This window comes from Xenopus tropicalis, chromosome 1 (genome assembly GCF_000004195.4).
Source record: "Xenopus tropicalis strain Nigerian chromosome 1, UCB_Xtro_10.0, whole genome shotgun sequence".
Lineage (NCBI taxonomy): Eukaryota > Metazoa > Chordata > Amphibia > Anura > Pipidae > Xenopus > Xenopus tropicalis.
Window position 1 is genome coordinate 177762170 of NC_030677.2, and position 14450 is coordinate 177776619.

The following is a 14450-nucleotide window of genomic DNA, read 5'->3' on the forward strand; positions in this document are numbered from 1 at the left end:
CCTGCCCCACCTCTATGCCTCAGGCATAGATGCAGGGCAGGCAACATATGATTGACAGCTCAGATTTTTAATTACATTTATAACAGGTGTGGATGATTTAATTAAAAAAAGAATTTGGGTTTCATGTTTCATTTTTATAGGACTTTCATTATACAGCTTTTTATCTGGATGACAGGTCCCCTTTAAAGGGGTATTCACTTTCATGCTATATTTTACTGTCATAGAATATCCTATTCTTAGCAACTTCTCAGTTGGTCTTCAGTTTTTCCTCATATTTAAATTAGTTCTCTTTCTCTTCTGCGTTATTATAACTTTCAAATGGGGGTCACTGACCCTGGTGGCAAAAGAATTGCTGTGTGAGGATATGATTTTACGCTTACTTTTCATTACTTATCTTTCTAATTAGGCTGTCTCTTATTTATATTCTAGTCTGTTATTCAAGCCACTGCCTGTTGCTAGGATAAATTGGATAGCAACCTGGTAGCTGAAATTACATACTGAAAAAGCTACTGAATGAATATGCTGAATAATTTGAAAGCCATAAAAAATGAAGACCAAATTCAGGATATCCAGGCAATACTATACACAGTGTTACAGCAGACATTTCCTATACCTCTCTCCTTCCAGGAGATCAACCAGAGCTCATAGCATAACAAGTTTTCATATCATATCCCCACACACCATATGTTGGCAACTAACATAAAGTTGAAAAGTGGCAATCTTTGTATTAGTTATCCAACATGTCACTCTCCTCAGATTCTCACAGACTTGGCTTCCCTCTGCCTCAAACAGTGTTCCCAGCAGGTTGCTCCCACAGTGCCCAAGTCACTCCTCTACAGGTGCTGGCTTGTTTCAGTTACCACAATGTACCATGTCTGCTTTCAGGTCAACATGTACTCTAGTTTATGTTCGAATGGCATGGAGCTGTCCTGCAGGTACTCAATGAGCCAGGTAACTAATGAAAACATTGCAACTATTTGCTTTTATATAAGTGTCCAATATATTATGCATGAGGGTGTGATATGAACACTTGATACACTATGACCTCTGTTTGTTAATTTGGAGGAAGAGCAGTATAAGAACTGTCCTCCGTAACAGCATGTATACTATTGCCTAGATATCCTAAGCTTTTGGGGCAAAACAGAGCATATATAGGTTGTACACATACTTTCCTAATAAGGGATCTCTGGTATATACACAAGAGCTTTCGTAATGAAAAATGTTATATTTCAGTTAGCAACCTTTTAACTCTTTAAATGATGTTGCAAGAATTTAGCTGGAAGATTAACCTTCTGCTGTTTTTCTGATGCCTAACACAAAGATCATGACCTGCATTTATGAAGCAGAGGAATAAGTCCACAGAGAGAAATATTATTCTTTGGAGTCTAATTATAAAGTAGAAGGAGTTTGATACAACACATACAATAAAACAGGATTTGTATGAACTTTTTAACTACATTCTTTTTCCACTGCTCGATAAATCATAGGCTAATGGTGTAAAGGCCTAGCTAAACAAAGAAATCCGTGTAGCATGAGAATCTAACCTAAATCCCAATAGGCTGACTCAACAATCATATTTAAAAAATATTGTTGCTAGAACACAGAACACTGTGTTATAGGACTAATTGTACTGAATATATTAATGGTAGAATGATTACATCTATATCCTGACTTCTATTTCTAATATAAGATACGAAACTCCTGCAGTAAGGGGTGATATTAGTTTTTACCATATTTAAAAGTGTAAAATATCCTGGATGCCTATGACAAAAATACATAACCCCATAAGAATTATTGACTCTAAAATTTATAAACATATTTTATACTTTTAGCTGCTTATCTAGAGGAGAAATGTATCTATGTATCTAATAATTTGTTATATCTACTTTTTAAAACATAAGGCACAAACCTGTGTGCGCCGCCTTCGACCTGGTGTAATCTCTTCATTCTTCTTCATTCTTGGGTAAAAAAAAAACTTGTGTCCTGTGGACCCTCTATTTACTACATCAATGACACAAAAAGATCAGCTGCTCCCATCTTACCGACGTATTCTCTGGTGCTCAGAGAGCAGATGCATGTGCCTTGGCATCCTTAACCGCAAAGGTGCAAAACAGAATGTATTTGAAGAAATATATTCTGCGCACCACCCTGTAATAGCCTAAGATTATAGCCTATGATATGCATTTATATGTACAGCATATATATATATATATATATATATATATATAATCATATATTTTTACCACCCAGACTCATTCTCTTTTATACTTGCCCTATCCCTACCTTAGCACATCTACACAGCTTTATTTTTCTTTGGATGGATTCTATAAAAAAAAGTTCCTCCCCATCCTGTGATGCTTCACTTTTGGCCTAATGGTTGATGGGTTTAGTTCCTATATCCTGGAGTCAGGGTCCATGATAAGAAACCAAATCTACAATTAAAAAAACAAATATATTATTTTACTTTTTGATTGGTTCCCATAGGCAATTAAAACCATCAAAAATTAAGAGGAGATCATTAAATAAGTTAAAAATAGACTTAGCCCTTACACAGGGTAGTGGCAGTTGGTGATGGAGATCTTTGGTTGACTGCCTTCCCCCATCTGCACAGGGTCCCATGGTTGGTAAAAATGTTAGACCATGCTTTGTCTTTTCCTTGGACAAAGACAAGTATATTTTAGACTTAAATTTGAATTAAAATGAAAGGTCTGTGCTTTTGGAAAACTTATTAGTTATTACCAGAAATCCACTGAAAACTTTGCATCTGAATTATTAGTAATTTGTCTTACGCAAATATCAAAGATTTCAGCAAACATGAGAGCAGTTTAAAAAAAAAAAAAAAAAGGTTTATACAAATAACGTTTACGCTTTTTATTTTTATGTTGTTACAGACTTTCAAACTCTACACATCTGTCCTGCTGTGAATTCATTCTTATATTTCCTTGTAGGATTACCTGAATGCAGAGTTCTCTACACAGGAACCTGACAAGATTTCGGCACACTCAAGAAATTTCCAGTTTAACTTGACTGGTGGAGAAGACCAGCTTTCAAGATTCAACCCTCTGCACAGTTTTATTTTGCCTGCATCAGATGTTCTAAGTGAGGTAAAAGGAGTAAATTAAATTCTGTTTTATACACATATGTTTTGTATAACCAGCATGGCTATTGGTATAATACCTAGCTATGTGCTGTGGAATTGCATTCAGTCCAACTATAGTTAGCATGTTAAGAATTAACTACAGTGGCTGTTTCCTAGCACCTCTAGCATTTTCGTAGTTGTGAGAATAGATATCCTATTTACTGACTATATATATGGTTTCCAGTAATGATGAGTGAATCTGTTAACAAGAATCGCGAAACGTGGAAATGCCGCAACCCTTTAATACAGTTCCTCATGTTGTGGTGACCCCCAGCCATAAAATTATTCCTAAGACCATCAGAAATATGTGTTTTCCAATGGTCTTAGGCGACCCCTGTGAAAGGGTTGTTCGACCCCCAGGTTGAGAACCGCTGATGTGGGAGATTGATGAAAATCAGTCATTATTGTTATTTAACATAACAAATAGTTAAATAAGTGGACTGATAAAGATACACAGAAAACAACAGCATAGTTGGTGGGCAGAATATTTAGTCCATGTAACTGGCCAATGGTCTGGGCAGGCAGCAGACTGAAAAGCAGGTCTGGATTTAAGCTATATGTCAGGGCAGCCAGAAGGCAACAACAAATCCATGATGCAGTCAAGTGGTCAGGACAGGTTTCAAGCAATAGCAAGTCTGTTAAAGAGACCAAGGTTTAGAAACAGGAAACCACGGAAGCAGAAAAAAGGCTCAAAGAGGAAATGGACCATGAACTCAGGTTTTATGGAGCTAGACCACAGAGAAATGATTCAATGATCCAGCTTAAATAGGCCCTTGGTAGCAGGATTGCAAACACCTGGTGGAGATGAGATAGGAGGCCATAATAGTGGAAAAAGAAAAGGTCCAGGTTTTGAATCTCAACAACAATGGTATAACTAAGCTTAAAAACCTCAGTTATACTGCCTAGTAATATATTCATTTTTCACACAACATCAACCAGCAGAGGATCAGTGCATCATGTGCTAGTCACTTGTTCTAGCATGTATTGTGCCGGTTCTTTTTTTCCCCACCTCTCTGTGATTGACCAGTAAGTTGTCGCTTACTTCTTGCTTCCACTGTGCTCAGTAGGTGGGTAACTATTTATGAATGCTTGCAGCACATATTAGGAAATGTAAAAAAAAGTGTGTATCTGCATAATTACTTGAATGTTGTGAATCAGATATTCATATGTATTGCATGTACTGCATAAAAATGGCATGTATTATAAATGTTGAACTTTCAACAATATTCATTTACAAACGAATTCTTTGTATTGGTCAACAGCACTCTACTACTGATTGGCATTCATTATTATCATGCTGTTTGGCTGTGCATCCACTGACCTTCCAGGCACTGCTAGAGAGAAGGTATTCCTTTTCATTTTTTATAAAGATTGTTTGTACATTTTATAAACATATTACAGAAATGGAATATGTTTTTTAATTCCAGTAAATATTACATTATAGTTCATATTAATTTGCGTGAATATTACACAAGCATGCTTCAGATTGATATTACATTACTGTTCATAATAATTTAAATTGTCCTTCTGCTATAAATTTGTGATTGGTAGGTGAATGAGACACAAGGCTCTTTTTAGGCCCCATTAAAGCTGCATTTTAAGTTAAGTGTAAAGCCTACGTTTGCCTACAATGTATATCAGTTGGGCACATCTCCCCAACCCAAATGGCATCATTTGTACTGCATATATCCCCACCGTTTGCCAGCACCATCACATGTTCCTAAAGCGAATAGCAGCTTTCACCCAGCGGTTGTTTTTCCTCTGATACGTAATCAGATACATTTAAATCTGCAAACAGCATACACACACACAGACCCTTATTCAGCATACATTTCATCAAGAATACAGGCTCACACAAGCAACTGTCTCTGATAAAAGTTCTGCTTTGTTTGAGCACTGTAATGGGAAAGCTGAGCTCAGGAGAAAAAAATGAAAGCAGACAGCTAGAGCTGAGTTTCTATGGTAACCAGCAATGCCATCTCTTCACTGGCTGCTAGACTGGAGGGTGTGTGAGCTTAGAACAACTGAGCATGCCCACAAGCCAACAGCCAAAGCAAATTCCTGAGGGAGGGGGCCGAGTGGGTTACAGGAGGAGAAGGAAATCTTAGTGAAGATTTCAAAGAAGCCGTTCACAGATTAAATTTGTGTGTGTGGGGTTTACATGTTAAATGTTTAAAAGATCAAGGTGCAAGGGATGCCTGGGAATATGGTTTTAACCTACCTTACAGAACACTAGCCCTTGTCAGTGCATTTTGTAAAGAAGAGGGGTGCCAATCTGGGGAAAGCGATTACAGTTATTTGGGGGAGGGTGTGACTACAATTGGTACCCCCTTCCCCCAGATTATTTTTTTTGTCCTTTAAACATATATAAACAAGGGTTATTTAAATAGATGTGGCAGCCCTTTTCCAGATGATACACTGCACCCACTTGATTCTAGGGTTCCACAGGTTCAGCCCAACTTCTCCAAGTCCCTGTGCAGTGACCTTCCTTGAGATTCAGGGTAGTTGATGTAAATTCACACTGGTAGCCTACATACTAAAGCAGAGGAGGAAAGCTATGTGGGGGCTCCACTGCATATATTAATACTTTTGTTATACTTAGATGTTGATAATAGATGTTGCTTTGTAGTTTTACTGCATTGTGTACTACTCGGCAAATAATAACTTGATAAGCTTATCTATAAATAGCACATCAAAATAAATCATATTACACTTTTGTTGATGCGTAAAAACATAAATATGAACCTTTTTAAATTTAGTTTTGACACATGTTGTCTCTACTATTACAGTTTTAAAATAGGCTGCTATGTGCCATGTAACTTTGAAAGGAGAATTTTTTAAAGGGAAACTGTGTTTTTTAGACATGTGAACAATGCTGCCATAGCCCAGGGTACAATAAGTATTGTCCAAGTCCTTTGGTTTGGTAATATGTAAGGAGATACATGCAACAAACATCAATGTTAAAAAACTAATTTCATATACTCTATAAGTAATTTCCATGATTTTACACACCCTATTACTATAAACTCACATTGAAATGTTGATGTTTAAATAGCCTTTCAACAAGAGATGGCTTCCTTTTGTATAACAAGGAGAGTACAGTGGGAATTTGTTTTCCTAAGAGCACATCTCATTTCTCAATTCCATAGCTTTGTGCGCCAAGTTGGCCTCATCATTTTCACTGTCACATAATGCAGATCTGTTACTGCATAATGAGTACAATGCTTCATCATCACTTTTGTTAATGGAAAACTATGCATGTAAAAGGCTAAATTCAGCAGTCCTCTGCTGAACAGGAGTATAGGAGTTAGATCTAATAGACTGATCTATAGCCAGAGCAAATAATTTTACTGGGTTTTAACACCTCTGAGGAAGCCGCTTGGCAATTTTGAACAAAATACCACATTCACTGTATGAATGTTAGTGCACAATGGCATTTCAACCCTTAGCAGTAAGATATGCAACAAGAAATATAAAAATAAAACAATGGAAACTTTAGAGACAGACCAATACCTTTATGTTTGTAACATAAGTTTAAAAAAAAAAAAAGTGTTAAAAACCCTACTCAGGAACTGCACATTTGACATTATGCCACCTAATAGCAATGTCAAGCTGAAGACTGATTCCTATACCCTATAAGATGACTAATGTTCTATGCAGTGGACAGAAAACTATTATGTTAGTCAGATTGATATCTCATGGAAGCCTCCAAGACTCATCTGCTTCTCACTACATATCCTAGGTCTGCCACTATAGCCAGTTGATAGGTGCATTAAGAAATCTGTCCAGATCTCTTTTAAGATGCACAAGTGCATTCACCTTTCCTCTTACAGAATAGAACCAGGCAAACATGGCAACAATAAGAAAAGATTTATTTTTAACTAGGCTCTTTTCGTGCATTATTTTCCACATTATCATAGTGCAAATGAATTAATGTGTGGCACTTAAATATTTGCATGTTTGTATGATATAGGGCACCCAAAACACTTCACTTGTGTTTACATGTTCACTTACTAGAATCATGCTCCTTGTAGTCAAAACTGAATCAGCTTCAGTTAGGGTGAAGCTATTTTAGTTGCCAAATACCGATCTCATATTTAAAGCAACTGGAACTGGTAGGAAGTCTCCAGTTATATGATACAATTATTATTAAAGTGCCACAACCATAGTTTGGTACCCCTATATCATCCACAGACCTACCTGCTTCAAGGACAGGACAGTTCTTTTCTCACAATTTAAACAAAGAATAATGGTCAGTTTTGATTATAATGTTCTTTCCAGAATGATTCTAAAACTTGTCACTTGGGAAGGTGACAGATTGCTACGTGCAGTTGGGGATGAATTTTTATGATAGGGGTTAGCTTGATGAATGATGACAAAAATAAAATTCACGGTGCATTCATATCTTTTGTCGACATTTTTATGCATTTACACTTGTACTCATAAGCATATTAAGCGTGTGTGCTCTGCCTTATTACTAGTGGCGCTAAAGGCCATGCAAAGTGTTGGTAGCTTTTGTTTTGTGAGTTGAGCAAGGCAGGTGTAATTCTTTTCATTTGACATACTTTGAATAGATCTGCACTTAAGGGCAAGCAAACTAGTGAAGCTCAAACAATGGCAAAGAAAATTTTGAAGGAATCATTAATCAGTATGTGAGTTACAGATGTGGTGACTTCTCTACAACTGCCAACAGCCTGTGAATGTCACTTCCAAAGCATGAGTTTGCAAGCCCTGGCATTGAAAAACATTGTATGTGCTATTTGTCATGACTATCCTTGCATATTTAGAATAACCCAGTCAAATTGTTATTGGATCAATATCAAATCATTTTTTCTTTTTTTGAGGCAGCAGCAGCACATTGCTGTTATGTTCTCAAAGATTGTCGAAAAAAAAATGTTATATAAAAATTAACGCTGCTATCTAATTAAATGAGATAGGTTTTAAAATGTTTATTGATGTTCAAATAGCTAATAAATATAGGTAAGCAGAAAACGTATCCTTAGTATTATTGATACTTAATTACTTGCCCTTACCTGTGGATTTGCACTTTTTGAGATCTTAAAGGAGAAACTAAGGGGCACATTTACAAAAGCACGAACGCTCCGAGCGTATTTTTGCCGATTTTTTCAGGCGTCCGCACGACTTTTTCGTACGGCGCACGACTTTTTCGGACGTTTGCACAAAATAATTGGAAAGGTTTTACCGCTGTTTACAATTGTTCGGTACGAAAATTTTGTGACTTTCGGATCGCCAATACGATATTATCGTGACTAATACGATTTTTTTCGTAAGCATTTTCGTGATATTTGCGATCTTCCGAAATTTTCGTTTCCAATACGATTTTTTCTCATTCGTGATTTGGATTCGTGGATTAGTAAGCTTTATCAGAAAGGTCTATGTAAATACAGCCATAAGCACTCACAGAAATGCTGAACTGACTTCTCTGTCAAAAGATTTGTTGTGTCAGTTTTCCTCTGCCAGAGACACGTAGCTCTCTGCTCTCTCCCCTCTCCTGCTCCCCCCTCCCTCAAGAATACTAAGAACTCACCCCCCCTTAGGAATGTGGATCTGAGCCAATCATCAGGAAGCTTCCTCAAAGTCTTACAAACTGAGCATATACACCGGTCTTGGTGCAGGAGCGAGGCATTATGGGAACTTTCTTTACACAGCTCAGCATTTTTTCTTCCTGTTTGGCTTCTGATCATCTGAACGAGAGAAATATGGGGAGACTTAAGATCACTATTGAGCGAACTGAAGGTATGCTTGCAGCTTGAGATTAACTCTTTATTAGCCTTTCCTTCTCCTTTAAATGAAAGAATCTTGCCCATCTGGAATATATATCAGTAAATATTGCCCTTTTACATCTTTTCCCTTGAGACACCATTTAGTGATGGGCTGTGTGCTCCCTCAGAGATCACCTGACAGGAAATAATGCAGCTCTAACTGTAACAGGAAGTAGTGTGGGAGTAAAAGGAACAGCTCTGTCTAGTCATTGGCTGATATATATATATATTTTTTTTTTTTTTTAAACCATAATAGAAATAGGGAGATTAGGTGATGCATTGGTGTAAAAGATATAATGTAATATAATGGTATCTTTTCCTTGCAATCACTCAGTTAACAGATTGAAATAGACATCATTAAAAGTGTCTTGTGAGGGATACATCATTCCTTATTTATCCTAATTAAGGGCAGATAGGGTGTTATCCATTTACATACAATTTGTGGTCAGTTTGGCATATAGAATACACTATTGTTGTGGAGCTAGCTTGTTTTTGTTGTCTGTAAAATAATTTTTTTAATATTCTATTTGTTACCGCAGTTTTTGTATTTTGAGGCACCCCTGCAGATGTGAATTAAGTCTATATTTTGGTCGCTTTCCTTCCATCATTATTGGTTTAAAGTTCACTACAATGTGTTTAGCCTGTGTGGCGTGTATCATGTTACAGAATTTTCCTTGGAGTTTGCAAGTGGCTTACACATATTTCCGTGGGGCTTCAAGTAGCTTGTCCCACTTTTTGCTGGGGAGAGTGACTGCAGATCCCTCTGATGCTCTGCAAAATATAAGTATTTATGGGGTTTTACATTAAGAGCTTTATAATTAAAAAATTGTTTCTTTTAGGTATTTTTTGAAGCTAGTTTATCTAGTTATGATTGATCTCTATGGTAGTTCTGATCTGTTGATATTTGTAGAAATTACTCTACAGATTCAGTGGCTTAGAATAGAAAATAGGTATTTTCTATTTTGTCTACATTTCTCATTTCATTGTGCCTTAGTTAAACATATTTCCTGCTATGTACATATGCTTCTATCTGCTTGATGGGACTTAAATGTATTGCATGGTAGATGTCTGTGGGTGCCTAAACACTTGTGACTACAGTATATACCCTAATTTAAAGAGTTACTGCTCAGGATTCAACACTCATTGCACATAAAACAATGTGTATTTTATGTTCAAAGTAAATCTGTTTGGTTTTGTTTTTTCTCTGGAAATGTACTGCAATTTAAAGTCCTAAACCCTATGCAGCTTGCTCTGTGCCTCTGGGATAGTAAATAGAAATATACCTAGATTTAATGGAAGACTAACTTGGATAAAATTTAAACAAGTTCTGCCATTAAAGAGCTAATCAAATTAGAAAGAGAGGAGACTTAATGATTTCTCCTGAGATAATTATATGTGCAATTTAACAGCAGACTGGAAAAAATTGAAGGAATTAATATAATTTTAGGCGAAACTTGTTGCTTTTAGAGGATGTTTCTAATTTAACTAAAGGCTTTGTATTTCAAAAGAAGTTAATTTAACACATTTTAGGTGATGCCATTTATAACTTAAATTAGACATTAGATTCCGAAATGGTCACCACATTTCCAGGACAGAACAAACCTCGGTTTCATTTTCCTCTGATTTACATTTAACACTTTTTGTTTAATCTTGTTTAACCTTCAGGTATCAGTAGATTTTCAATCAAAAGAAGATTTTCTTTTTGTTTGTATTGATTTCCTAGTATAAAAGACATACTCTCTTTACTTAAGTTCAAATTTCATTGCTCCTTCTCTGTATCGTTTGGAATTAACTTTCATCCTCCACTAAAATCTGTAGATGTCATGTTTCCAGTTTGAATGGAAAGCAGAAATGTATGTTGCTAATAGTTAAATGGTTAAAAGTAAATACAGGTATGGGATCCCTTATCCGGAAACCCCTTATCCAGAAAGTTCCGAATTCCGAAAGGCCATCTCCCATAGACTCCATTATAAGCAAATAATTTTTAAAAATGATTTCCTTTTTCTCTGTAATAATAAAACAGATCATTGTACTTGATCCCAACTAAGATATAATTAATCCTTATTGGAGGCAAAACAAGCCTATTGGGTTTATTCAGTACAGGTATCGGACCCCTTATCCAGAAACCCCTTATCCAGAAAGCTCCAAATTACGGAAAGCCCGTCTCCCATAGACTCCATTTTAATCAAATAATTCAGAATTTTAAAACTGATTTCCTTTTTCTCTGAAGTAATAAAACAGAACCTTGTAATTGATCCCAACTAAGATATAATTAATCCTTATTGGATGCAAAACAATCCTGTTGGGTTTAATTAATATTATATATATATATAGATAAATATTACGGAAAGACCACTTATCCGGAATACCCTTGGTCCCGAGCATTCTAGATAACAGGTCCTATACCTGTATTTAAATGGTTTTTAGCAGACTTAAATTATGGAGATCCAAATTACAGAAAGATCCCTTATCCGTAAAACCCCAGGCCCCGAGCATTCTGGATAACAGGTCCATACCTGTATTTCTATTTATAGGTAACAATTGGGTCACCAAATATTACTCTTACATAATAAAGTATATCAGTGGTTGACAGAAAATGATCTGGATATTTTGTAGAGATGTTAAGTTTTATAACTGTAGTAAACAGGTTAGGCATAGAGGTCACCCTGCCTCAATAAGCTACAGATACTGTATAAGTAGTAAGTTAGCCAATGCTGAATAAAGCTCCAAATGTAAATACAGGAGTAAATGTCACATATGCTTACTTTGGGTGTCTTGAGGGCAAATTCACCACAGAAAAAATTCACCTACTTTCTATTCATTCCTATGAGAAACATATTTATCAGTGGGTTAGAGGTAGCATTCACCAGTTAAATAAATACATTTCTAAAAATCCAATAAGAATGAATAGAAAGTGGGTGAATTCTTTCTGTGGTGAGCTCAAGTCTCACATTTTGATAAATCTGTCCCTTAGGCTTCTTCTGAGGTTGCCTCTGCAGTATGACAGATAGCATTAAAGGTGATATAAAACCTAAAAATAAATTGATGTTACTTAATGTTTTTCTCTGAGAAGTTTACATTTTACACTCATTTTCTGTTTTCTAGCAGTTTCTAATCTATTGGCCTATTTAGACAGACTGCTTATAGGCTTTTGGCTTAGTCAGCAACCTGAGGGTTAACCGAATACAGGAAGTACATAGATAGGTAGGCACTCTAGGGGGCACATTTACTAACCCACGAACGGGTCGAAATGAGTCCGATTGCGTTTTTTTCGTAATGATCGGTATTTTGCGATTTTTTTCGTATTTTTTGCGATTTTTTCGGCTTCTTTACGAATTTTTCGTTACCAATACAATTTTTGCGTAAAAACGCGAGTTTTTCATAGCCATTGCGAAAGTTGCGTAAAATCTGGCGATTTTTCGTAGCGTTAAAACTTGCGCAAAAAGTTGCGCTTTTTTCGTAGCGTTAAAACTTACGCGAAACTTTGCACCTTTTAAGTTTTAACGCTACGAAAAAGGCGCAACTTTTCGCGTAAGTTTTAACGCTACGAAAAAAGCGCAACTTTTTACGCAACTTTCGTAATGGCTACGAAAAACTCGCGTTTTTACGCAAAAATCGTATTGGTAACGAAAAATTCGTAAGGAAGCCGAAAAAATCGCAACAAATACGAAATAGTCGCAAAATGTTCGTTTTCAAGTCGGAACTTTTCCAATTCGGGTCGGATTCGTGGGTTAGTAAATCAGCCCCTAGGCCTTAAAAAAGCTGTTGAAAAGCCTGCTTGGTTGTATAAAACTGCTTAAAAATAGATACTAAAAATAGAAAAAATGCTACTACGTAACATGAAATCAAATCATGTTAATTATATTTTAAGCAATAACATTATTTACTTATAGATATATTTAATTGAATTAATATTTTTGTATATTTGTGCATGTAGAATACCAGAGGGTTTTTAATAAAGGAGATTGAATGTTGCAAACCATAGGGGCACATTTACTAATCCACGAATCTGAATCCCGAATGGGAAAAAATTGGATTGGAAACGAAAATTTTGCGACTTTTTCGGCGCCGTCGTGATTTTTTCGTATTGAGCAATTGTAAACGGCGGAAAAACCATTCTGATTTTTTCGCGATGGCGACGAAAAAGTCGCGACAATTCACGAAAAAGTCGTGACGGCGACGAAAAAGTCGGGACAATTCGCGGAAAAGTTGCGACAGTGATGAAAAAAACGTTCGTGGATTAGTAAATGTGCCCCATAGTGTGCTTATTTTGCCAACAGTAAGCAAAACTATACAGTAAAACCTCAATTTTACATACCTTAAGTTTTTCTGCTTTTTACACCTTTTTTTTGTGGTGCCAACCTATATATAATGCAATTCCATGATCTTACATTTTCACATATTCTTCACCATTCTAGGAATTTTAGAATTCAGTGGCTTCTTCCTTCCTGTAGGGCAGGGATCCCCAACATTTCTTACTTGTGAGCCACAGTCAAATATAAAAAGACTTGGAGAGCAACACAAGCACCATAAAAGTTCATGGAGGTGCCAAATAAGGGCTAAGATTGGCTATTAGGCAACCTCTATGCACACTATCAGCTTACAGGGGCTTTATTTGGTATTAACTTTTGATTTTATACACCCAAAACTTGCCCCCAAGTCAGGAATTCAAAAATAACTCCCTGGTTTGGGGGCACTGGGAGCAACATCCAAGGGGTTGGGGAGCAACATGTTGCCCCTGAGCCACTGGTTGGGGATCACTGCTGTAGGGTAACAACCTTAGTAGGCAGGAGTGCTGCTGATCAGGATCAGAGCAGTTTTTTGTTTGTTACGCAGCAGGAGGAAATTGTTACAGAAAAAAATGAAGATGTTCAGTAGGAAAGGCAGGCACTCCGGAAATCCATAAAAAAATCAAAAAATACTAAAGTAGAAGCTCAGAGTTTAAATAAAATCAAAAAAATACTTTATTTTAGTTATACACACACATGCTAGCAGTAGCCTTACGCGTTTCGTACCAAAATGGGGTACTTAGTCATAGGCTGATTGGTATCCCATAAGCACTTGGTATTTAAAGCTGTACTGACCAATCACAGTATGGCAGTACTAACCAATTATAACATAGCATTCATTAAGAACAATTAGTTCTGACCAATAGTAAGAACAAAGTAATTAGTTGGTAAATTACAGGATATTGTAGTAAAAGAACAATAGCATGTTATGTGAAAAATGTAGTAGAAGTTAAGCACATTGCTTCTGAAATACATATTAGTGTTGTATATAAGAAAAAAGGATTATAAGAAAGGTTTACTCAACTATATATATATATATATATATATATATAGAATTATACATTTCTATATATTGTTAAGTAAACCTTTCTTATAAAGTCGTGAAAATTCTGAATCTTTTTAACTTGTCACCTGAAAACTTTGACTTTTTTGAATTGTTGCACAAAAAAAAACCCAACATCAAAAATGCGAAAATCTCAAAATGTTCTAAACAAAAGATTGATGAGGGAAGGGACATCT

General features: G+C 36.1%; 1 protein-coding gene across 2 annotated transcripts in view; it reads left to right on the forward strand.

Moving 5' to 3' along the window:
* The window catches only part of kiaa0825 (uncharacterized protein KIAA0825 homolog), a 175586-nt gene that overhangs the window by 83165 nt on the left and 77971 nt on the right, over positions 1–14450 (forward strand). For both annotated transcript variants that reach the window (XM_002933436.5, XM_018090791.2), the window contains 2 exons: positions 2949–3104; positions 4402–4484. In XM_002933436.5, coding sequence (XP_002933482.3) covers positions 2949–3104; positions 4402–4484 — 239 coding nt within the window. The remainder of the gene's footprint in view (positions 1–2948; positions 3105–4401; positions 4485–14450) is intronic.